General features: G+C 34.9%; 1 protein-coding gene and 1 long non-coding RNA gene across 6 annotated transcripts; one reads left to right on the forward strand and one right to left on the reverse strand.

Moving 5' to 3' along the window:
• The first annotated feature begins 6451 nt into the window (after positions 1–6451).
• Positions 6452–15677, forward strand: LOC125674998 (uncharacterized). Of its 2 annotated transcripts, XR_008801633.1 has the most exons (5): positions 6468–6518; positions 6883–7003; positions 7576–7686; positions 11205–11480; positions 14921–15677. It is a non-coding gene; the product is annotated as an uncharacterized LOC125674998 (long non-coding RNA). The 2 variants fall into 2 exon arrangements; XR_008801632.1 differs by having other exon boundaries at positions 6452–7003.
• A 3218-nt stretch (positions 15678–18895) lies between these two features.
• LOC125660837 (uncharacterized) lies at positions 18896–27250 on the reverse strand. Of its 4 annotated transcripts, none has more exons than XM_056159812.1 (4): positions 26118–26233; positions 25435–25490; positions 24043–24180; positions 18896–23003 (listed from the first exon to the last, which is right to left on the reverse strand). In XM_056159812.1, exons 1-4 carry the CDS (start codon positions 26144–26146, stop codon positions 22717–22719), a joined length of 510 nt encoding a protein of 169 aa, XP_056015787.1. In that variant the 5' UTR covers positions 26147–26233; the 3' UTR covers positions 18896–22716. The 4 variants fall into 4 exon arrangements, with proteins under 4 accessions (XP_056015787.1, XP_056015784.1, XP_056015786.1 ...); XM_056159809.1 differs by having other exon boundaries at positions 26118–26202; XM_056159811.1 differs by lacking the exons at positions 25435–25490; positions 26118–26233 and adding an exon at positions 27099–27250.
• Positions 27251–27601: the final 351 nt, after the last annotated feature.

A 27601-nucleotide genomic window follows, 5' to 3' on the forward strand; every position in this document is an offset into this window, starting at 1 on the left:
CCCAAGCACATAAACGGAGATTATGCAAAATAATTTTAACATTAGTTCCTTTGTTATGTAACATTTTAGTGAAGTACTGTAATATAAGAGATACGATTATCGTATTTGTCAAAAATGTACCTTAACATCACAGAACAATATGAGTCTCTAATTATGCAATTCGTATCTGCATAATCAGTAGTGGTATCTGTAAATTAAACTAAGCCTTGAAAAAAAAAACTATCGTCTTTACTTACACATAACAAGATCAATGTAAAAAAGAATCCCTTTATTCCCAACAATATGTTTTTCATCAAGTTTTTATTAAAAAAAATAATCACTGCTAGCTTCCATCCCCACAAGATGTGTCTGTGAATTGTAGCTTTTAACAAACTTCTTCCCTCAGTACCAGGTCAATTGCAATCTCATTTGGATTCGTTAAGACGTGAGGCGATACCAAAATGTAAGGATTTTAAGATTTTCTACACTTAATTCCAAGGAATCACATGGATGTAGATTCTTCACCAAGAGAAAACAAGTACTAACTTGATATCTTTGAGTTGGTTATCTTTGCTTGTGGATTCTCGTAACATGTAATTCTTCTCCACCTACCAAATATAAACTCATTAAGTTCTCAGTCTTGATTTTTAGTTTCTGCAAAGAGGACCCGGGAATTTAACGAGTTATAAAATCTAGCATTCTAAAATCTCAGATTCCTTAACAAAACTGTGAAGTTGGAACTCAATCGGGACATCATATCTGTTTAGAAATAATAATGAAGGTAAACACATCCTCTGCTACACAAAGGTAAATCAATACAACAAGAATAAGAAATACATAGAATCGCAAAAAATGACTAGTAAAAGGTTATTGACTGAATATTGGGAAGCATGTTAACCCTTTGTACAAATAATAAACCTCACAAGCTCAATCTCTTATATATACTACAGAAAGATCTTAGGCGGGCCTATTTCCTGATATTCAGTCAAATAACCACTGGATGAAAACGCTAGTCTCCGCAAAACTGAAACCATATGGAAACCTTGCGGAAACCTGACGTTGAGGTTTCCCATATGGTTTCCGCAGTGCGTAAACGATTATATAGTTCCCGCAAGTTTCCGTCAAGTTTCAGTCTGCGGAAACCTGAAGTTGAGGTTTCCCGTATGGTTTACACCGTGCGTAAACGATTATATAGTTTCCGTCAAGTTTCAGTCTGCGGAAACTGTAGGCTTTGATTCCTAATGGTTTCCGCAATGCTGAAACTTAACAAAAATTCGGAGGTTTTTAAAGTAATAATTTAATATGCAATAAATAATTCAAATGCGAATTTAAAAAGCACACAAAAAACTTTAAAATGTAAGTGAGAGAAGAATAGTAAGCACTTTATATACATCATATTGTTATAAGAATTTTTTCAGTTAAACAAAACAGATATGAAATGAGATACAGAAAACAAAATATATTCCGTGTGTTGTTACATTTGACAAGCTAGCATGCCTGTGTACTTCAGTTAATCCCTCCGTGTATTTCTTGTTAGTTCCATGTTAATTGCAAGGATTTTCCTCCGTCATGGGAACAATAGAGTTAAATACACAAGGTAAAGTGGAAGAATAATGTCCAGCTTTGTCACCGCATAGAAACAAAGATCGAAGTTCATTGTAATTAAAAATAAGTGCATATGTGGGGTTGGGGTTGAATTGAACATAAACCTTCAACTGGGACATTTATATACAGCCATGTATTTACGCAGATTTTACGCTGCATGTGCATTGCTAAGAATGTAGATTTTTTTTTATTTTCATAATTTCAAAACTATGAATACTATAAATTAAGATTTCAAACACTAATACTATAGTCAGGTGGTAGAATTAGACACATATGTCTGCGTGTGAAATACGTTCGCACATGCAAGTAATTACATGAAATGTGCCAATTGGAATTTTTTTCGAATATGCTCAATTGATTGATTTAGCAATCAACATGTAATTTGCATACATGTATAATTATGCATGCATGTCAATGGGTGTTTTGATTTATCATATGTTATAATAGTATCAAGGATATACAATGTGATTATAGGCATATGTTCTGAAAACTTATGTTGCCCTCTCTCTACATACAGTGTACATGTAGATTATGACATGTTTACATACATTATTAGTCACACTACATTTTAGGACATTATACATGTGTAATAATATTAATATTATTTGTTTAAAAACATTTCAATTCAAAGCTTAACTGAATCTGTCAGGTTTTCTAATATATCTTTGAAAAATACAAAATAATTTAACACAATACGAATCATCGTCTCATAAAACATATGATGTCAACGCTTTGAGTTTTATCAAGTCCATAAAATTAACCGAAGAAATCCTTCCTAGCCTTTGCGAATTTCGGACAGAAGAAAAAAAATAATGGTATGCATCTTATACTTATAATATTCACATGAACATAACGAGGTTGCAGTAATAGATCATTGTTCATAGTACACAATTATGACAAAATCTAATACATGTACCTAGATGTACCACCATAAGTGGTGATTTAGCTTGCCGCTTTATTTATGTTTTATAATTTGAGATTGAATGAGCCTTTCTAATACCAATAGAAAGGCAGTTGACCTGTAAGGATGTAATGCTTCCTTCATTTTATCGACATCAAATGAATATTTTACGCCTATGGAATCGACTCGTTACAATGCCGGACGACAGGCTTACGAAAAAAAAAATTCATGTGGGATATGGAATAATCACACAACATAAATTGGTCAAATACAGTCAAATTCCTTTTTGAATCTCTTGATATGACAGTAGATTTCCTAAATCGTATGGTCTGTAACGTGAACACAGTGGAAGAAAAACTTCGTCTGGATTTTATGAATGGCTGGAATGAAGAGGTCCATAACGTTCCAAAACTTAGAACCTACCGACCGTAAAAATATGAGTGATTTTCAAACAGAAAAATATGTAATCATGGATATTCCAAAAAGTCATCGTTCTATACTTGCCTAGTTCAGATGTGGTGTCTTACCTATAAGAATTGAAACAGGACGGTATAAGGGGGAGACGTTATCGGATAGACTGTGTACTTTATGTTCTTCAGATAGTGTAGAAGATGAATGTCACATTTTACTTCATTGTTCCTCTTATTCAAATCTTAGAGTAATCTTTTTTACCAGTATCGGATTTAACCCCACTGTGATCAATATGTCAGATTTAGACAAAACAAAATTTCTATTATTAAATTTCCCAAGACAAACTGCAAAATTCCTGTTCTCCGCATACACCTACAGACAGTCTAACATATACCATAATAGTATAAGTCATGCGTAATACATGTACCACTGTATTTATTATTTAATGGGGGGGGGGGTTCTGTTAAAAGTGACATATAGGCCCGATGGGCCGGGTGTTTAAATTCCTATTATTCTGTTTAATATATTTTCAATTCTGTAATGTATAAAACACATTTCACTATAATAAATCATTTACTTACTTACTTACATTCCTAGATGTATTTGTGTTCGATTACCTCGCATGCTTGTAACATTTGGGCACTAAACTGTATGCGAATATTTGTCGCATATAGTACTTGTTCACAAAATTCAGGACTAGTTAATTTTGGAATCAGCATATCTTATAATATGAATTTAATGCAGTGCAGTTTGAAACCATGCAAAGTTTCACACATTAGAAATGAATTCAACATTCTAATACAAACATGCACTGAAGAACACTTCTCAATTTAAGTTCCTGAGAGTACATATTGTAACCTGAAAGTCTATTTACTGTTATTTAGAAATTTGAATCTAAACCTACAACATTTGCAAAATCTGCATCTACTCAACAATACAATTCGGTGTGCATTATTTCGACAATAAGTTCTATGGGGATGTATTCTACACAACTCGATCAAGAACTCGGGTATTGGTAGTAAATTAAAGCAAATTTAATTATATGATATCTTCACCATCTCTATATTATTATAACCCTAAAAAATATATATCCATGCACTTTGGAAGTGATATCATACAAATGAACATGATATAAGCATACAATAATCGGCAAACTTAGAAGCTCTCAAATGTGTACTGTTGATTTAAAAAAAATATTTACGAATTTTTCACTTCATACATATATCACTGTTGCATACATATGGGAAATAGGTTACATGGATATTTTCACACATATTCATTTTGAAATACGAACTCAATAACATAAGGTATACTGTCTACATTTCATATTCATCTTATTCTTTTATGTAAGCATATATATGATGTAAACTTCTTTTTCAGAGAGAGAGAGAGAGAGAGAGAGAGAGAGAGAGAGGTACATAAGTATTATTTTCTTGGTAACATATTTTGATAACTATAATACATGTACATGTAGATCTAGATATGATTTACAATGTATCTATTGATCAAACCAAACAACACACAAAAAGAAAAGAAAGAAAAAAGAAACACAATCGTATTTGATGAAAAAGTACCTATAGACCTACATGTATATACTGATCATGCATATGAGTTTTCACATATTCTCTGCCAGTGAATTTCATAATCATCATGTCTACAGTGTCTTAGCAGCAAGTACTTCTCAACCACAATACTTCTCATTACCAGCTCGTTAGAGTTATCGTGCTTTGATGACTCTTGTGCGTCATTGGTAAGAAAATGCACAAGTCTCGCGAGAAAGTGCGAGATTACTGGGACATAAACAAAACGTTCATAGCACCCCCCACCCCCCTTTTTTAAGAGTTAAAATACATGTTGTATTTTTAAATAAAATAACCATTGGTCAAACTGCATTTTTTAAATATTCTAACACTATTTTATTAAAGATGTTACATGTTTTTTAAACTCCACCACACCTATTTTAAAAAATCCAAACAACGATGTTTTCTGTCCTAAGTCCATCAATATTTTGTAATTTTCAAAATAGCTTCGATGCAGTTTGGAAACGCATTAGTTGTGTTAATTAGTGTTATAAACGTCTAACAAAAAATGCAGTTTGGAATATATATAACTTGTTCTAAAATATGGGAATTGAAGGGGGGGGGGGGGTGTACGTGTATGATTACAAAGTCCATGCCATATGAACCTGTCCTAATTGTATGATAAAATAGAATGTCTTCATAGTCTGACAGAATAACTTTAAAAACATATTAATCCCATTAATTACAAGAAAAGTTCTTGTGTTGGATGTGCATATAGGTTTTTCCCTTCACAGTTCTTCTTGTGATTGATGCTTTATATCGGTCAGATTTGGCAAATTTAGTAGCTTCTCTCCCTCACATAGTTAAATAAGTCCGTCAGTTTTCTTGTAAGAATATTCAATTCCTAAATTTGACTTTAGAATTTTAATCAGTGTTGTGGTTTGCAGTCGGTTATAATATGTATTCGATACCATAATGTATATTACGTATGCCTAAGTAATGTGTTTACATTATGTTGCCCCGGTAGCACGACTTTACGCGCCTTTAATTTGAAGAGTTCCACTAATGGAAATGATAAGTATTCTGTCCGTAACTATTTTTCTAATCGCAGATATAGGTACTTGCGGACTATTTTGATATTTACAAGAAAAAATATATTGTTTTACTACAAGCAAATCAAATTTTGAATGTCTAACTGTTGATTTTTATTATACATTTGTAGAATCAATATTTTATTTTTACTGACATGCATCCCCACTGAGATATTAATTAGAGAAAAAGAAACTTAAGCAATTACTTGAATTTAGTATGTAGTTCCTGTGTTTCATCTATCATCTAAGGATTTCAACGGTTTAGTTCAGTAAAAACCACTTTAAATGAAAGTAGATGGTTGAGGGGTACATGTACATGTGTTTACAAATATCCTTGACAATTGCGAGGCGAAATTAATGTGTTGCTAAGAAAAAAGCAGTTCATTCTTCAAAACATTTCCATGTATTTGGTTATCTCACATGCGGAATGTCCAGTCTTGTATATACCCTTGCTTTATAGCTCATATTGTGAGAACAGAGAAAAGTCGGGCAGAAGAGGGGCACCTTATAATACCCCATAAAGATGCAGAAGAAAGTTTGTGTGACTGTATGCTACACCGGTATTGAGTTTATTTCATGATGTTTAGACCTCTAATAAACGTAAACTTTTCATTATAACACAACATAAAGCACACTACAGATTATTTACATTTAAAATTGCAAACAAAGGGCGGCCATTTTGAACTTAGGGTCGCAGGGACGCTATTTAAAAAAAATCCTATGATATAGAAAAACGATGCAGAAATTTAACACATGCATGATATTTTAAATTCAGACGTTTGTGAAACAATTTACACACAAAATAAATTATATATCTATAAAAGTATGTTTTCCCATAAATCCTCTCCTGATCGCTGATTGGTTGTAATTTTCGGCGGGCAAAATTGATTGTTGTTTGTGAGAGAAAACCTAGCGTGATTCAAATGGAACCATGTTATGTTTTGATTGAATGGAAGATCCAAAGATTTTTCTGAGAATAGGAGACGTCTACTGTTGTTGGGCATCATTCAGGTATGTCTTTTAGAGGGTATTGAGTAAAAATTTCTGGAACTTTTTAAAACAATCTTCCATTATGCATCCTCACTGAATATTTTAGTATGAGTCTGTCCATAGCCAATACTGGCAACTGCCGTCTCATTTAAACGATTTTTGACGGGATATCATGTTATCTCTGACTATACAAATTTTCCTTTTCTCATAAAAGAGCAATGATATTTAATATTCATTTCATAATCACAACAGAACACATCAAAACATGCTTGATATTCACCTTTTAGAATTTTGAATACAAAAAAATAATATTAAAAAATATCCTGTCCCGATTCGGAAACAGGACGTTATCTAACCTATTCTTTCTCTCTATATATCATTGTAGGTATTTCCGGTGTTGACTTGAAACGTTTTCATTCACGATGTTGCGGATTCATCATTGCATTTGCATGGGGTAGTGCATATGTTGTGTGTGGCCTTCTAAACGATAAATCTATGGATAATATGTTTTACGGCGTGACCGTGTTTGAGGGCGAAGCAAAAAAGTTTTGACATTAGTATCTATATCCAAAACAGGACAAAAACAACCCGAAGTTAGCACGCGGACGGAGCTGTATCAAAGCATCCTAATTTTTGGACATTTGATCCACCTATATATTAAACGCGGGAAATATAACGCAATTGATGTAAACAGTATATTGTGACGTCATATGCAGCGTCGTTATTTAGCAAATTACAAACAAAGCGTTTGAACCACAACAAAAAACATGGCGTTAATGGTGGAGTGATTATATATGATTAAGAAAATAAGATTTACATGCTTTTACGGATTTTATGTATAACATCTCAGAACGACGTGAACTAGGGTAGACGAGATTCAAAATGGAGGAATACATGTCCACGCGCTAATATTCGAATCGACGCCATTGGTACCAAACTTTTCAAGTTCCATAGGTATGGTTTAATTTTTCATTATTTTCCTATATTTTCCTTTTAAACATGTATATACGTGTTACCTATAGGGAGAGCTCCGCTCTCACGGCCCTTCGGGCCGTGAGAGGGCTTCGCCCTCTATAAGGATGAACAGGTCGATGCAGGAATATTCATTCTAATGATAAGGAAATACGAAATGCAAGGACAACCTCCAAGCATGCAGTATGCCTTATACAAACAATGATGGAATGTTCCAGTAAGTGGTGAAAGGTTTTACATATAACGTTTGATTTTCTGTTGTGATTACAAGGTCCTTATATAGATCTAGTTTATGTGACATTTGAAATGGTTTTGCATTGTAGTCTTTGAGAAATTTAGTTGGGGGGGGGGGGTTATTACGTATAATATGTTTTACGGCGTGACCGTGTTTGAGGGCGAAGCAAAAAAGTTTTGGCATTAGTATCTATATCCAAAACAGGACAAAAACAACTCGAAGTTAGCACGCGGACGGAGCTGTATCAAAGCATCCTGTACATTTGATCCGCCTATATATTGAACGCAGGAAATATAACGCAATTGATGTCAACAGTACATTGTGACGTCATATTCAGCGTCGTTATTTAGCAAATTTACAAATATAGCGTTTGAACCACAACAAAAAACATGGCGTTAATCGTGGAGTGATTAGAAATCTATATTTGATTAAGAAAATAAGATTTACATGCCTTTACGGATTTTATGTAACATCTCAGAACGACGTGAAATAGGGTAGACGAGATTCAAAATGGTGGAATACATGTCCACGAGCTAATATTCGAATCGACGCCATTGGTACCAAACTTTTCAAGTTCCATAGGTATGGTTTAATTTTTCATTATTTTCCTTTTAAACATGTATATACGTGTTACCTATAGGGAGAGCTCCGCTCTCACGGCCCTTCGGGCCGTGAGAGGGCTTCGCCCTCTAATACTGTATACAGTGATGTATGTAGGGACCAAATAATATTACGACTATTGCATATTAGCCATACAAATATCTACAAACTATTTCAAGTTAACCATCCGAATTTTTTAGTCCTAGAAATAGTTTCTATTCTCAATTATGGTGCAGCATCAAATTAAAGATGAGAAGTAAATCCTGTGCCAATCCCTCAGCATTAGAAGTGAAAGGCACAGGTGTTTTAGGCATTATATTAAAACCAAAGGCCCCATATCACGGTAGGTATTGGCACGATAAAGAACCCTCACTGCTACACAACTAAGTTAAGGCTAATCCCTCCAAAAGTCTCAGTGCTGTACATAAATCTACCTTCAAGTTGAGCAATGCACTTCACACCATACAATGTCACAATGAAAAAGTAAGGCACAACGCACAGGGCTATATATTCATATCATTGGGAAAATGTTGCAATATTTTAGCTGTATTGACCAAGGCTATCAAGTTCTAAGCTGTATACAAATTTGTTTAAAATTTTCTGTCATGATATATTTTTCTCTTTGGTATTGTAGCAATTTCAAATTTTCAGTATAGAACAAGTGCAAAGATATTATTCATATGATTGATTGATGTTTTCCACCACTCAACAATTTTTCAGTTATATGGTGGCGCCCAGTTTTTATTGGTGGAAGAGAGAACTCAGATACAATGTACCTGGGAAGAGACCATCAACCTTCTGAAAGTAAACTGGGAAACTTTCTCACTTAACGGCATGAGCGGGATTTGAACCCTCGCCAACAGAGGTGAGAGGCCGCGTGATTTTGAGCTCGATGCTCTAAACACTCGGCCATGGAGGCCCCTTATTATTCATATGATATTATGACGTTGAAATCACCCGTAATCTATACATATAGTTTGGATTAATCCGAAATATTTGACGTTTTCCTGGCTTTTGATATTTACTGTGCTAGGAAAATGTCAGAACCGGCACCATTACGTAAACTGGAATCGTTTTATTGATTAATTATGAGTTTAACATTGAATTCGACTCCAAAGTATTTAAAATCGGTCCGAGAATGCCGCCTCCAAAAGGAGGCGGTGAATTTCCAGCTTACGTAATGGAGCCGGTTCTGACGTTTTCCTGGCACGGTAAATATCAGGGGTTTTAATTTTTTTTCCTCGATTACTTTTTACTAAAACATTTTTTGACTAAAGAAAGTAAATTTAAAAGTTTTCAATTTCAAAATGTACATATCCTCCATTTTCATCCTCATCAAATTTCTCTGGTGTAGCATTCCTTCTTAATTGACACCCATCTGTTGACAAAAATAACTTTTGTCATTAATGTATTTTCTCATAAAAATACAATCCACCACCCAACCGACATTTTTTGGTGACCCTGGATATTAATTAATCTACTCACTTGCTATTGTCTAACTATACTGATGAATTTTGGTACTCGAATGCATTGAGTTAGACCACTAGAAAGGTAGTAGTTCTGAAATCTAACACATAAACTGGTGTATATAGTCATACTGATCTTGGTGGCCTCTAGTCAAATAATGTGTCCTGTATTATATAATTTTCTTTGAAATTGTCAGATGTCTGCTAGTTTTTTTTATGTAATCATGTGCATATAGATAAACACATATATGCATTTATAAACAATGTCACATGTACACAAAATAAATCTAATTAAAATTACTGTACCAAAAACACTACCAGCAATAAAATTCCTGAAGTGATCTTGTACATGTAAATGCATGCAGTGGTGGATTCAGGATTTGTTAAAGGGGGGATAGGGCTCCAGGGTTTTGGGGCTTTTTAGGTAACTTGTAAGGTTTATTCTAGTTATAAATACATGTACAACATAATAGAATTATTATATGATAATAAGTAATGGATTTGCTTATCTTCATGTGCTTGTGTGTATATATATATATATTATGTCAAATCCTATACCACTATTTCTTTTATTAGCTCACCTGAACTGAAAGCTCAAGTGAGCTTTTCTGATCGACTGTTGTCCTTCATCTGTCCATCTGTAAACTCTTTACATTTTTACATCCTTGGGTGAAGGGTTTCAAGTTTGTTCAAATGAAGGGCCATGTCCCCTTCGAAGGGGAAATAATCACAAAAATGCAAAAAATAGGGTGGGGTCATTTAAAAATCTTCTTCTCAAGAACCACTGGGCCAGAAGAGCTGAAATTTACATGAAAGCTTCCTGACTTAGTGCAGATTTAAATTTGTTAAAATCATGGCCCCGTGGGGGAGGGGGGGGGGGTAAGATGAGGCGACATTAGGGGATTGAAATTTTACATACAAATATATAGGGAAAATCTTCTTAATAATTACTGGGCCAGGAAAGTGGGAATTTACATCAAAGCTGTCTGGCATAGTGCAGATTCAAGCTTGTAAAAATCATTGTCCCCGGGGGTAAGATGGAGCCACAGTAGGGGATCAAAATCTTGCATACAAATATATAGGGAAAATCATTAAAAATCACTTGCCAGGGAAGTTTACATTTACACGAAAGCTTCATGACATAGTGCAGATTCAATTTTGTAAAAATCAGGGCTCCTGGGAGTAGGTTGGGGCCACAATAGTGATCAAAGTTTTACATGCGAATAGGAAAAATATTAAAATATGAGCCAAGGTGACTCAGGTGAGCTATGTGGCCCAATGGCCTCTTATTTATTTTTGGTCGCAATGTGTGTGTGTTTTTAAATCAGCCAATGGCAAAGTGAAGACAGAATTGAGCAAAGTAACGATGTGTCTACTCAGTCTTGATATACCATATGTTACATAGGATTAATTTTTGTTTACTGTTTTTTTTAGAACTAGGTGAGTAGAAGATGCATTCCATGACTGACTCCCCATATGATATGAAAGAGAGCCATGAGAATGGAACCAACTTTCAGTGTTACAATGGATGAACACTCCTCCTGTCACAAGTCCATCTTGATTCAGTAAAGTGGTAGTCTATTTATCTAGGAAGCAACAAGACGGATCTGGACAAGGACCATATTGACTCAAGTTTTGGTGTCAGAAGACCATTTTGATTAAACATGTTAAAAGCACCACAGAAGTAAGAAGCTAGGATACCAGTTTTATGTGAGCATACCATTTAAGGATTCATTACTGAACAGTTGAAGGATAGTCACTTTGACAAGAAAATGGAACAATTGTAATGAGCATTGGGGTCCATGTATTTAGAGTTTTCCATTTTTCTGTTGAAAGTCATATTGATATTGTTCTGTTTATTATTTTTTTCTTACCATCAAAATGCTATCACTCTTTAAGACATATTAAAACACTTTTTAGCTCACCTGAACCACCTGAACCGAAGGTTCGAGTGAGCTTTTCTGATCACATTTTGTCCGTCGTCCATCTGTAAACTTTTCACATGTTCGACTTCTTCTCCAGAAGCACTGGGCCAATTTCAACCAAACTTGGCCAAAAGCATCCCTGGGTGAAGGGCTTTCCAGTTTGTACAAATGAAGGGCCATGTCCCTTTCAAATGGGAGATAATAAAAAAAAATGCAAAAATAGGGTGGGGTCATTTAAAAATCTTCTTCTCAAGAACCACTGGGCCAGAAGAGCTGAAATTTACCTGAAAGCTTCCTGACATATCGCAGATTCATGTTTGTTCAAATCATGGCCCCCGGGGATAGGATGGGGCCACAAGGGGGGATCAAAATTTTACATACAAATATATAGGGAAAAACTTTAAAAATCTTCTTCTCAAGAACCACTAAGCCAGAAAAGCTGAGATTTACATGAAAGCTTCCTGACATAATGCAGATTCAAGTTTGTTCAAATCATGGGCCCCGGGGGTTGAATGGGGCCACAATAGGGGATCAAAGTTTTACATACAAATATATAGGAAAAATCTTTAAAAATCTTCTTCTCAAGAACCACTGAGCCAGAAAAGCTGATTTTTACATGAAAACTTTCTGACATAGTGCAGATTCAACTTTGTTCAAATCATGGGCCCCAGGGGTTGGATGGGGCCACAATTGGGAATCAAAGTGTTACATATAAATATATAGTTAAAATCTTCTTCTCAATAACCACTGAGTCAAAAAAGCTGATATTTACAAGAAAACTTTCTGACATGGTGCAGATTCAAGTTTGTTCAAATCATGGCCTCCGGGGGTAAGATGGGGCCACAAGTCGGGGAGTGTCAAAGTTTTACATACAGATATAGGAAAAATCTTTAAAAATCTTCTTCTCAAGAACCATTGGGCCAAATAAGTTGACATTTACATGAAGGCTTTCTGACGTAGTGTAGATTCAAGTTTGCAAAAATCGTAGCCTCCAGGGGTAGTTGGGGCCATAATAGGGACTAAGGTTTTACATGCAAATATGTATGGAAAGTCTTCAAATATGGGCCAAGGTGACTCAGGTGAGCGATGTGGCCCATGGTCCTCTAGTCTTGTTAGTTCATAATACAATGCTTTTTGAGAAATAATCAGATATCAACCTACATACTTGAATTTTGAATCTGATCCTTGTTTTTATTACTTTTCTCTAACTTTAAATTCTATGAACATCAAACATTTGCTAAACACTGACTTGCTTAAAAAAAATTGTTATTGCTATTCTTAGTTACTAAATCGAAAGATACAGAGATACAAAACATACTCATGAATTCACTTTTTAAAAAAATCCAGTGAGAGATCGATCGAAGGGATCTGAAGACCCTTAGACCTGGTTATTGTCCTTGAATGTCTACAGTTTTTTTGTTTGAGCGCTAGCTCTTCTCAAATACAGTAGATGTTTTGTGACCTTGAATTCTTGTCAACTCCAGTTACCATCCCTTTAATTTTATGTTTTGACTTGAATATCTTTGATACTATTACATGTACTCAGTTTAGGTTTTCTTAATTCTGGTTCTTACTCTTTTGACCTTGAATTTAGGGTCAAAGGTCAAGGCCATACATATATTTTCTAATGTTTGCATTTTTCAAACAAATTGAGCATTTTTAAGTCAAAGTCACCTCTCTTTTACAAAGCACTATGATACGATCTCTTAGAGGTTGTGTTTAGTCCCCTACCGACAAAATGGAAGGGGACTTTAGGTTTGCACTCCGTCCGTCTGTCTGTCAGATCAGTTTTAAGCACTTTTTGCTCTGTTCTTACAGATATACATTTGATATTTAGTACATTGCTTTGCCATAACAAGTTACAAATCTAGTTTGAATTTTATCTCAGTCCGTTGTACATCAAACTTGGTGCTCAAGTACATTGTAAGGAGTAAGTGACCTCCATTGATTTTGATGTAGCATGGTCAAAGATCAAGTGTCAAACTGGACACAGGAATACACTGTCTGCTCAATATCTTGAGAATTGTTTGTTTGACAGACATCAAACTTAGTACACCGGTACATCCTAAAATGAAGATGATCCTTAGTGATTTTGAGGTGACATAGTCAAAGGTCAAACTGGACATAGGAAGATACTGACCACTCAATATCTTGAGAACTCTTTGCTTGACAGACATCAAACTTGGTACATTGGTACATCTTAAGAAGTAGATGACCCTTAGTGATCTTGAGGTCACATGGTCAAAGGTCAAACTGACATAGGAAAATACTGACCACTCAATATCTTGAGAACTTTTTGCTTGACATACATCAAACTTGGTACACTGGTACATCTTAAGAAGTAGATGACCTGTAGTGATTTCGAAATCACATGGTTAAAGGTCAAACTGGAAATAGGAAGATACTGACCACTCAATATCTTGAGAACCCTTTGCTTGACAGACATCAAACTTGCTACACTGGTACATCTTAAGATAAATGACCCTTAGTGATTTTGAGGTCACATGGTCAAAGGTCAAACTGGACATAGAAAATACTGACCACTCAATATCTTGAGAACCCTTTGCTTGACATACATCAAACTTGGCACACTGGTACAGCATAAGGAGAAGATGACCCCTAATGATTTTAAGGTCAAGGGTTAAACTGGACATAGTAATATATTGTCTCCTATACTTTAAGAATTATTTGATTGATTGACACTAAACTTGGTACACTGGCAAAGCATAAGGAGTAGATGACCCATATTGATTTTTAGGTCACATGGTCAATCCACTCCTGACATAGGAAGATATTGTCTTCTCAATATTTTGAATTGGTGATACTACTATAAAATTAGATGATGTATGTGTATAACCCTTTTCAATTTTGCACCATGGGGGCCATATATGTTTTACAAACATCTCTTGTTTGGATTTGAATTAATAGTTTTGAAATTTTTGGATTCTGTACTCATTGATGTTTGGGGAACATCTGTAAAGATCCAAATTGAGAATTATATAACAATTTATTTTCATAGAAATTAGGTTTGTGTAAAGGACAGTCAGATATAATATGAAATTTACTGTATAAAAAGAAGTGTTAGTACACATGATGTGTTAAACAAGATACTGAGTGCTAGAATGACATTTCTTTGGATTATATGTAGAAGTATCCTATATACGAATATTGCTAGTATAAGTTCACCATCAGTATCGTTATAATTCATTGCACATCTTTTTACAGAAACTAAAGAGTCGAAAGGCCCAGCTGGAGAGAAATTCCCATTTCTCGACCAAGGACAAAAAAAAAAAAGATTAAAAAGGTGCTGACTAAGGAGGCAACGTCTCCAGAAGTAACGGATGATGAGGAAGCCACCCAGAGGAAGGTCTTACCATTTATATGGGAGTCATCCCTGCCGCGTAATGTTAAGTGCGACCTGGACAGAGAGTATGCTGAATCTTTGCAACTTCAATCAAAGAGACAAAAAGCCAAGGCCATTAGAAGTAGAACGGAAATGACTATGACCCCACCACCTAGGAGCATTCAAGAGTGGGCCGTTTCCTCTACTTATAAATGATGCTATTACTGTTAATAGTTATATTTAATTTCCTCATTTCTAGCTCACCTGAGTCAAAGGCTCAAGGTCACAATTAATACTTTTATACCATTATAACCAGTTTTTATGAAATTTTAATAATGCTGTTGAAGGAGAATTGCAATTTTTCGGATGTTTATAATTGACACTGTTTAAGTATGTCTAGCATCTTAAAAAGTGTGATGACCTATATATTTCATTTGATAATTTATTAATTTTAACTTTAATAAATTGAAATAAATGCATTTTTGATACTTTTATCAGAGAATATTGCAAGTATGGAGTTACCTTGATATATTTATACAGATTTGTTCTGCTTTAGTACTAGTGTATCAGTATTATTACATCAAGTTCATTTGTGTGAATATTATAATATTTAAGAATGAATAAAACTGTCAAATTGTGGCTTGTATTCTCTGTACAGTAGAAGGTCTTTGAACATCAAGTTGGAAACTTGATACAAATGCATGTATGCAGAAACCATTTGCATATCAGTAGCTTATGCATGCGGAAACTTGACATAAACTTTGAGGAAACTTGACGTAAACCATATATAAACCAATATATTTTATGTATGCGTAAACGTATGATAAACCATATATGCATGTTGATGGTTTACGCCTGCGGAAACTGATGATAAACCATATGTATGTCAATGGTTTATGGCTGCGTAAACTCGCGGAAACTTGAGGTTTCAGCAAGTTTCCGTTGCGGAAACCATATGGATTCGTGGACACCCTAAGTTTCCGGAGTGCGGAATCTTGCTGAAACTTGAAGTTTCCAAGCGGAAACTTGGCAGAAACCTTATGTATACCTAAGTTTCCGCAGTGTTTCAGCCTTGCGGAAACTGCATTTTTCATCATGTGAACCTGTAAGTGAGAAGCAATTTTGAGGTCACTTACTTAAAATATTTTCAGAACTGGGGTATTATGAAGTGTTGAAAGCTTTAAATATACAATTGTATTGTTAAGTATTGCACAAATAAATCTAACCTCGTAATCCAGTATAGTGCCCTTGACTCTAATCTTGACCTTTTCCACTCCCATGAAGAAAATTACCAAGACAAAGAAACCAGATGACATCACTCTCTGAAACTAAAACACCTCTATATCACATTAACGAAGAGTCATATAGTGCATTATCATGCATATATTAATTACAAAACCATAAAAAGTATCCCTTGCTTGTCGGATGAGACCGCAAAAACAGAGATGACATACATGCGCTTCCGTATGACGTCATTGCATGACTGTTATAATTAGACTGCGGATGTACCTTAATAGCATGCGAAGCTCGCGTCACGAAGCGACGCGACGAGCTCGCTCCAATGATTACACATATGAGTCACGTGATTTGCTCTTCATCAGCTGAAAAAAAGATGAGTATCACCCATAATGCTTCCAAAAAAATGTCGCCGTCACTGCGGTATACTTCATTGACAAATCCGTAATTAAAATAATTAGATTGTTTAGAAAGTACCATAAACGTTATTGAATTCCAGACAAGCTTTCTCATATCTTCAAACATTTTGTTTTTGCTTGGTTTGAGAGAAGAAGAAAAAAAACATTGCAGCTAATATGACTTCACAATTTGTAACTGTTTACATCAAGAGCGTTATATTTCCCGCGTTAAATGAAGAGGCGGATAAAAGTCGTGTTGCAAGATGTTAATGGGCTTCGTTCGTCTCAACGGTCACACCGTACAACATATTAGAAAATGGAAAAAGTGGCACACTACCCCGGATTTAAATATTGGTGTAACTGGTGATAATGACGGTAAAACACCCATTATATATCATAATTACTGATATAATCCTATCACTTTCAATAAGAAATAATCATTAAACATTTAAACACGAAACCATTTAGCCCATGTTTTACATTTTGCACTGATGCCATGCGGTACTCTTTAAAAGTTCTCTTAACAGACGGTTATATCAGTAATTTCCGCGTACATTAATTTATGACGGTTCATACGATGTATAAAAATTCTCTAAAAGTATGCGGCGTAGTGTGCTACTTTTGCAGTTTTATTTCAGTGTTTGACAGAGGAAAATCGGATCGACCTGCTAAATGAATGTTTTCCCCGTTAAACAAACTTGTCAATGAATGATATCAACATACATTAAGCCGTTCTTGGCACACTGATTTGACTGCGGATAACTCGGTTTACCTGATCAGGATATGGGGCTCACGGCGGGTGTGACCGGTCAACATGAGATGCTTACTCCTCCTAGCACTGCATGAAAAGCGACCTTTAATAAAATTAAATTTCATTAAATCTACACTTTACATCAACTTTCACGTTTAATTCAGATTTAATGTTGAATTATACTTGGAAGTATCACAGAAATTAAATCTCAACTTTACTTCAGATATAAAAATAAAATAAACGCCATTAAACTGCAAATATAATTAAGTTTCCGGTAAAACGAACGTCATACGACAAATTGCTTGTACACTGACAATGCAACGTTGAGATGTCTATGCTCTGAACCAAACCAAACCAAAGCATAGAAAAATATTAGAGCACAAACTTTTTATCACCTCATAAAAGTTCGACAACTGATATTATTTCGTAGATTTTCAAAAGGGGGTGCAACCCAGGTTTGAATGTCGAGTTGTTGACCATTCAGAAAGGTATGGGTGAAGAGCCCAAAATGACTTATTTTTAAATATTAAAATGATACACCAAAGAGAGAGGGGGTGCAATACGCAAGTTCCGAGTTACCCAAAGGTTATTTCCCTTTGTCGAACTCGTTCGCATTTTATGACGTATGGTGGGTACACAATGTATACATTATATCGTAGACTGGCATTGTACATAACGATTACGTACGATTAATGTAATAGAAGCGTAACTTTTGTTTATATCAATCACTGGTATGCATATTCTGGCCATATCAAGCATAATTTGTTTGAATAAGATCATCAAATTGGCTATTGAATCATTATTCGTTTCCTCTTCTACATGAGTGACGCTTTTATCAAAGAAAGATGGCAATTAACAATATTTGTTAGAGCCATTTTGTTATCCAATACTCATAAACTCACTAAAGTTGCCTTTTCCCTGAGATAGGATGGTCTCAGAAACTCTGGATATCATCTTTTAAAAAATAATACAACGATAGTAATTACCAAATGTACCCACTGTCATATTTTACGTCATAATTTACGGAAGAGTTCGACAAAGGGAAATAACTCTTGGGGAACTCGGAACTTCCGTATTACCATGCTCCTTTTAAATCTGCCACTACTCAGCAAATGATACAAGTTTGACCTTTTATACTAAATGTTCACATCCGCTTCAGTGTGAAACCAGTCCTGCATGGTTGTCTTTTTTTTTTACGTCCCTCTCGAGAACTTTTTACTCATATGGAGACCACCATTGCCGATGAAACGGTGCAAAATTTAGGTATATGCTCTCAGTTTAGTTTTGAACAGGGAGGGGATCTTTCAACGTGCCACCCCTGCTGTGACACGCCCCCTGTTATGGCTGTCTTATCTGAAGGACCGCCCCATTTAGTCGCCTCTTACAGTCAAGGGGTACTGAGGACCTATAATCCAAGAAAGGAATATATTTCTTCAACCAATTGTTTTTTTTTTTCATTCAAACAAAAGAAAAACAGGTTTTATTTTCGTTTATTGCATACGTCTCTTTTAAGCATAAATAATCAAAAATATGACCTCCCCTTCAACATTTTGGGAAAACATTTCTATATACGTCTTCATATCACCGAAATAGCCATGGTACATGTATGTCCAACAATTCAAATGTTAGGAAACACAGGTATTAAAGTACATTAAAGGTTTTCACAAACATTACATGAATACATGAAATTAGCCACATATCCTGTTCCAAGATGGCTGATGCCAACTGGCACAGGACGTGCATCCTTCCAAGATGGCTGATGCCAACTGGCACAGGACGTGCATCCTTCCAAGATGGCTGATGTCAACTGGCACAGGACGTGCATCCTTCCAAGATGGCTGATGCCAACTGGCACAGGACGTGCATCCTTCCAATATGGCTGATGCCAACTGGCACAGGACGTGCATCCTTCCAAGATGGCTGATGCCAACTGGCACAGGACGTGCATCCTTCCAAGATGGCTCATACCAACTGGCTAAAGACAAAAATATTCCGATTTTGCTTACCAATATATCACATAAAACATTGTTTTGAAATACCTCAATCTATCGATACAGTAAAATACATCAACCTTGCATTTTGTTCATACATTAACCCCTTTAATAACAGGACAGATGTAAGATACATTCTTGTTAAAAAGCATACCATCAGCACATATGTATTTACAACTGATTCTCTGAACTGGAATGAAAGCAGAAGGCCCAAAAGTTTCATAAACATTCTGTCTCCACAACTCAACAGGCTTCCCACAGTGATATTTATACACATTCGGGAGTGGCACAAGCCAAAACACTTTTGCAAATAAGTGAACACGGCTTTCATTTCCAACGATAAGGTTGTGTTGAAGAAAATATTGAATCACTCCAGGATGAAGGTCGCCTGTTCCAACTTCTTCAATGATATTTCCATCGTTGGAATGCCAGTAAGCCATGACAAATGAGGAACGCTTGTGACGAGATTGAACAGAACCATAAACTTCTCCACCAAGAGATATGAAGGAACATTTTCTGAAGGACTTTGGAATGCATTCAATATGTTCATGAAGATCTGGATAAATATGTCTGTATGTTTTCTGTAACATATCAAAGTTTGCTGAACACATTACATGACATGATGTCTTCTGACATGAAAAAGCAGAACAAATTTGCCAATCCTGTCCAACAATATGGGCACTTCTTTTCGACATATACAAAATTTTCAAAATATCTGAATCAGAATGAATTCTGTCAGAACATAATTCTGTCACATTTGGAAAATGTTTCTTAAATTTGTCAAAATATAAACCAAGGAATTGCAAAGAATGTACAAAAGAATCTCTTAAAAAACCTCTCATAAGCTGCATTTCTATAGATCTGCTATTGTTTGGCATACTTCCCAAATGACCATTATATCTTTCAAAACTAAAAAGCCAAAATGAGTAAATGGGACCATAATCAAGCACACACTGTGATAAATGACAATGCATATGCATATTTGGTGTTATACTTGAAACACCATAAACTCTTTCTACACCTTTACAAAACTCAATAACATACCTATCAAATCTAGCTATTTCTACATTTGAAATAAATTTAGAGGTTAGAGTTCTGCAAGCTAAAACAAAATTTCGCCATACCTCCAAATCTGTTTTAGGTAAAATATCTACTAGTGCAAAAATTGAGAAAAAAATTGTCCAATTTTTCCATTGCTCAGCGGTAAATCCTCCAAACGAGGATGCAATTTTTCTAGGAATAGCCCCTATGTTGCTTGCTGCATCAACTGAATCAACTTTTTGCTGAATCAAACTTAATTGATCTAAATGCAAAACCTTTAAATGAAGCCATAATTTCATCATCTTTTTAGCAGTCCCTTGAAATAAATTATGCATTGGATCAACAATGGACATTCTTATTGGGTCAAAATAATCAATTTCACTCAATACTGAATATTTAACTCCATGAGAAGCTTCAAGTTTTTCTTTCTCTGTTTGAGTTTTGGCTTTTCTTACAACTTTCATAGATAAATTATAATCATTCAATGTTCTTGCTGGCCAATTATCAACATCAAAACCTGAATAGTCTTTTTTGCCTACACCACCTGGACATTTTTTGAAACATTTTGAGCAACCTAATGTTGCAGAATGACCCAAAAACCCACACAATTTACGTGTTGCTGGAATGTCACATCCAACACACATAAGCGTAACTTTAAAATTCTTTTTTACATGAAGACTCTTATATGAAGCCAACTGAAATCCCTGCGACCATGCTACTTTAAGTTCATTAACAAGAGGTGTTATGAAACTATTTACAGAAGGTTCATGTTTTAAATCTGGAATAACACCTATTAGCAATACATTCTTCAATCTAAACCGTTCACTTCTAGGCAAATTCAAAATAACTGCATATAATACACCAACAGAATATTTAACGTGCTTAAACGGCTGAAACCAATCTAAATTCAACATTAAACCATAATTATTTCGATGGCATAAAAAATTATTTTTTCTGTACTTTGAAACTCTTTCCAGACATTCCCATCATAAATATCTGTTAGAAACCCGGGTGACTTTTTCCTTGATCGCCAATGGTCACAGAGGTCTTCAAACCTTGGCCTCTTAATCAAATCTTGCAAAGATTCACGAATAGGTTTATAACAATATGATTTAAAAGGATAAAGTTTTCTTGTACCATCTAAAAGTGTTACAGATTTCAACAATAGCTCCCCACATGGTTTTCGCCTTGCTGGTTGTGAATGGTTAGGATATTCCACAAAAGGACATTTTGCTGAAACAATTTGACCCTCTAAAGTCAATAAACATTCACTATACTTGTAAATCGAAAAGCATTTTCTGCACACAACATACTTTGTGAAATTGTCTCTTTTCAAGCCTACTTTTTTCCACAACAAATAAACTGAACCTGGAAAGATGGCGGCTAAACTTGAAAATGCTATAGATTCTCTTCCTATTTGACAAAAAAATGTATGCAAAAATGAGAGAAGGCTGTTTATAACAGAGTCTGGCAGCATGAAAATGGATTGCCAAGTACATATAAATATACATAACCACATCAAAAGTGTCCCAAGCTTCATGTTTGGGTTTGGAACAGTTCCATCATTAATTCCATTTTCTCCACAAAACTCCTCCATCTGAAGGTCTAAATCTATATCCTCTAAACTTGTGCTATTCCAAACCTCATCTTCACTTTCAGAGTCTGTGTCACAATTTTTTTCATATTTTTTTTTTCATAAATAGGATTGAAAAACATCATGTAATCTATGAGAAGATACATTTTCATCTGATGAACTATCAGATAATTCCTCAATGACCTCATGAGATGAAAATTCAATATTTTCAAAGACAGATCTAGATTTGGAACAAATCCATTGATTATTACAGAAGTTTCTTTCTCTGTGCTGTTGGAAATATCTAGAAGTAAATGATTGTTTACATCCTGGACATTCTTTTCTCGACATTTTTTTCCGCTGAGCTTGATGGGAAAATGAGAGTTTTTGTTTCCCCGACATGTTTAATTGCTTATCAAAATAAACTTTTCCAAAAAAAATAAAATATGATTTCAACAGGAAAAAAATTAATAACCCCCCCCCCCCCCCCAAAACAATACTAATAACTGGAGTACATGTATCAACACAGCCAATTTTTTTTGTTTTGTTTCTCTTAAAAAACTAAAAAAAAAAAAAAATTACGAAAAGCAAAGTGAAAGGATATAGTGCTAAGAACTCAAGAATTTTGATATGTTCACTCATACACGTACCTAATGTAAAAACATTGAAAATAATATAGTCAAAATTTTCAACAAAATTTGCATTTTTTTCTACTCTTAACTAAATGAATACAATAGTTGGTAAATTTTAAGAGCTTCTCCCTTTTGTCTCTTTCATCATCCAACATCTTGCACAATTTAACTGTTTCCCTGTCTCCATTCCCAAATAACTCCTTTGCTGTCTTGTAGGTGTTTCTTTTCTCTATACAGGTGTCATCTATAAATATGCCATCCTCCCTACACTGCACATTTACTTCCCTTTCTGCCTCCTCCACTTTCCCTAATAAAGTTTCCTCCTCTTGTTCAACTTTCTCTACTGAAAAATTAAATGATGTTTAATAAATTAATATACAATTAAAATCTAACAATCATAACAATTGACAGATTAGATCTTATATGATCAAAATACCTCTATTTAGAATAAATGAAAGACCCATGAGCCAATATGTTTGGCTCACATATGCAACTCTTCTGATATGCTGACATCAATATCATCAGCACTTCACAAGAAGATATAAAAATTGTCCAGTACCCCCCCCCCCCCCCACCCCATTATATATACTTTTATAAAAAAATTTAAACCCCTCCTGTTGCCCCATTCCTAGGCCTGTACAGACATTTTGTATAAAGATCTTTTTTTTTCTCTTTTGGGGAAATGTCTGGTGCAGTGGTGCTGTAGTTTTGAAAAAATAGGTTGTTTCACCCTATCTTTAAACTTAGGTAAACTTTCTCACTAACCGATGTGAGCAGGATTCGAACCCGATGACCAGAGGTGAGAGCGTGATGCTCTAACCACTCAGCCACTGACGCCCTGTTAGTGAACAAAATATTGTTTGAATTAAAAAAAATATTATCAAATAATATCTTAGATTTTTTTTTAAAAATTATCTCCCTCTGACAGGGCATCAGAATCCTTTTTAAAACAATTTGGATTATAACTAGCCAAACTGTTAAGTTTTAGGAAAAATGTATAAAACCTAAAAAAATAATCCATGAGAACAGACAGATGAGATGCACAGATCAGAAAAGCCAAATTCGCCTTCAACTCATTTCAGCTAATACAAAATTTGCATTAATTTCTCTATCATGAAGCTATAAAGATATTCAATTTACTTCCATAGCCTGCCTGTAAATAGAAATGTAAGCTTAATTTTGGTAAAATATTGAAATTAATTTCAAATCATAAAAAACCCAGTAGTTTTATATACATTGTACATGACAAATAAGGTCAACATTAATTTATCAGGAACAAGCAATCATACATGGTATTACTTGTCCACATACTGTGATTATATGTACATGTACACTGTACTAAGTCTAGCATCTTTTATTGCAAATTCATGTAAAATATTTACTGTTTTCTTGATTGAAATCTTTAAATGCCTCTGAACTCTCATTTAACTGCCGGAGCCTTGCCTTTTGCATTCTGTTTCTTCTTCTGTTTTCTTGCCTCTTCTTTCTCTTACTTATTAAAGAATGTCTTCCCATTTTATCTACAATAATGAAATAACATGAGTACTCATATTCCCTCATAATTTTTTCCTTCAACTTGAAATCAAGGAAGCAATGTTTATGCATGCCATCTTATAAATGAAAAGTTTACAACAGCGACTGCCGACAAATTCTCAACTAATAGAAAATTCAGTCTTCGACGTTAACCAGTGGCCCGCAGTCTATGCAAAAGACATCGGACCGTCAGACCTGACCGATGTGCAGTGCCTAAGGTCCGATGCATCATTTTTTACACCGGACCAGAATGTCCGATGTCTCAGTGTCCGGTTTTGAGCTTTATTATTTTGAAGCAGAGTCATTTAAATGTTTGTTATGAGTAAAAAATATCACACAAATCAAAATACATAAATGAATGTGATTAAACCCCATGGACCGTCTAAAGTATTATGCGGGAGGGATCCCTGGTATAGTATTACTAGTATAATAAATTAAGATTTCCTTGGTGTTACATTTTCACGTGTTTCACTTTTTTACATTAGGTTTTTCGGTCTGACAAAATTTGGTTTGGTCCGGTGTGTTCATTGATTACACAGGACCGAATGTCCTATGTGGTCCAAAAAACTTTCGCATAGACTGGGCCCGATGCCCGTAAAATCGGGATTCTAAAAATATATAACCCAGGAGTCCAGCGGGCCTGTAAATGTTTTCTTATATATGTTCTGTATATATGACAAATAAAGCGCGAGATCGACTCCAACTTGGTCACGACTAGCAGTCACATTTTGCATCGTAAAACGATCAACCATGCTGCATTGGACCAAGGGTAGGCCTTGGCTAAGATTTGATTCTGGAGAAAACAAAATGTTTTGTACGTGGTGTATACAAAAAAGTAGAACATGAGCTGCTGATGTATCTACGAGATTAATATGTTGAAAAATAAATTAAGATAATCCTTTTAGTGTCAGTTGTTCTCTAACTATGATCATCTTGATATGTATTTTCCTACAGTTGAACATGCATGTATCTATAGTGTAGAATCAGCATGCTGCACCTGGCAAATGACAAGTGGTCAAATTAGAAAAAAACATTTGGGCCTTTAAAATATTGTTCGGGCTTGCAAAATTATTATACTGGGAAGCCCGAAGGGCCTGTGCTTCACAAAGTTTTTCGTGGAGACTAGAAATGCTTTATTAAACCTTGCAAGTTTGGCTCAGGTGAGCTAATTCTTCTAATTAAATATAATCTACAGCAATCTAGTAAAAATTGATTGTATAGTAATTAGATGAATTTCTTACCACCAGATATTCTTTTGATGTTAAATGACCAACTTCTGTACAGCAAATTTTTTAACCTGAAATATGGAACAATTAATTATTTTCAGCCATTAATAATATCCTCAACAAGGGATTCAGGGGGTCTAGGACCCCCCCCCCCCTTTCCAGAACAAGAAGACCCCCTTTGCAGAACAAGAAGATATTCACATAAGATATCACTGAATGGAAAGTCTAAGGTGGACACTTATTAATTGCAGTCAGTTACGAGTATGGCAATTAGATCGACAAGAACCGTGGAAGCAAGTAGTACATGGCTAAGTATATAGAGCACCTTACTATAGATTTACAGGGCCCAGGACAAATCTCAATCTTGTCTACTACAAATTCCAACACTTGTAGACCCCCCCCCCCCTTTACAAATTCCTGGATCCGTCTATGCTCTAATCCACGTTTCTCATATGCATATAAACAGCCAAAGTACACCCTAACAAATGGTCTCTGCTACCAACATCACATAATTCCTTTGGTTTATTTGTACAAAGTACACAAAATCACAATCAGGGTTAAAAATATCATAAGAAAAGGCAATCGGAAAACATATCATTTTGGATGACTATTTACACACACAAACATGTGATGTCAATTTTCCTGATGTATCTATGATATAATATCAACACATAATATTAGGAATTATCAACACTTACAAATGTTGTACATAATGAATGTACAACATTCACGTAAAACTTCCAACCTTCATGTTTACTGTTTGTCATCTTAGTAATATTAGGAATGCCGAACCCAATCGAACAGGTTGCATGTGTTGTGCGATCTCGAACGAGTACTGGTTTAGATTAATTTTGTTTCCACTGCCATCAAAAACAACCTTTATGCCATTACTTATGAAAGGTTCTTATAAGGACAACTTACAAGTTGTGTATTTAAGCTATTTCAAAGCCTTTAAAATATTTGCAAATTAAATTGAAATAAGGTAAACAAAAAAATAATTAAAAATTTAATGAATTTATCTACTAGCTTTTGGTAAAAATTTGCCATACTTGGGCATGGATGGAAATCTATGATTTTCATTATTATTATTTATAAAGCGACTCTAATTAGACATATGTAACGCAGTTTTTTTTTATCAGTAATTTGAATTATGCAAAAAACTACAGGTAACTTAAACTAAACACATGTGCGTTTGTTTCATACATTTCTTCAAATATGGTAGTCTTGATAGAGCATGTCTCTCCTACCATAGAAATTCGAAATTTTATCAATAAATTAAATAAAATTCACTCGATTGACCAAGCCATGGGCTATGCGTTATGTTTTATATTGACTTTATCGATAAAATTCGAATTCCTGTGCTCCTTGCAGTACATAACTTGCGCAGCGGCGGATCCAGAAATTTTCGAAGGGGGGGGGGGGGGGTCAACAAAATGTTTATCTTTTCGCTTCCCCATCGGCGGGGGTTGGGGTTGAAGACCCCCAAAACGACAACAATTAAAATTAGGATCTTTTGTTCACAATGTTTGAAGGTAGCAACTCCTCTAAATAGATCCACCCCTGCTGTGCGCATAGTCAGACGATTGTACATGCATCTAGTGTTTAGGCCTAGTATCGTAACTAAAGATATAGTAAAAATGACATCATGTAAATTTTTAAACAATGTTCGATAGGCTTACCTGTTATTCTAATAATCAAACTATCTTCTAACTTCTTTATTCACACGTGTGTAGGTCTACCATTCAGTGTGGCGAGAGGTGTAATGTTACAGCCGCCAAAATTGCTGCTGCTGATTGGATGAAATGTGATGCTAAACATTTTCGTAAATCATTTAAAACAAAATAATCAAAAGGGAAATAAATAGATATATATTAATATATATACAGTTTAATATTTCGGCATCTTTGTATTTAAAATTACATTTTTAATGACTTGATATAAGCCAAGTACAGATGCGAAAATATCATCACATTATAAAATTGGCGGACTATACTATTCTTTTCATCCCGCGCTGCCAGAGCTCTCAGAATCTCAAAGTATTACCACGATGTTTTCCGATTATGAAAATGCCTCCCTAGTTGACTCGGAGGAAAGTTACCATCCAGATGAAGAGTACAGTGACGACTCTTCCCTAAATGATTCAGACGTACCAAGTACCTCGAAGAGCTCCAGACACTCCAAT

This window comes from Ostrea edulis, chromosome 3 (assembly GCF_947568905.1).
Source record: "Ostrea edulis chromosome 3, xbOstEdul1.1, whole genome shotgun sequence".
Taxonomy (NCBI): domain Eukaryota; kingdom Metazoa; phylum Mollusca; class Bivalvia; order Ostreida; family Ostreidae; genus Ostrea; species Ostrea edulis.

Coding starts and splice junctions, on each gene's coding strand:
- LOC125660837 (XM_056159811.1), bottom strand. CDS start 21,369: ATGTTGAATTTAGATTGGTTTCAGCCGTTTAAGCACGTTAAATATTCT.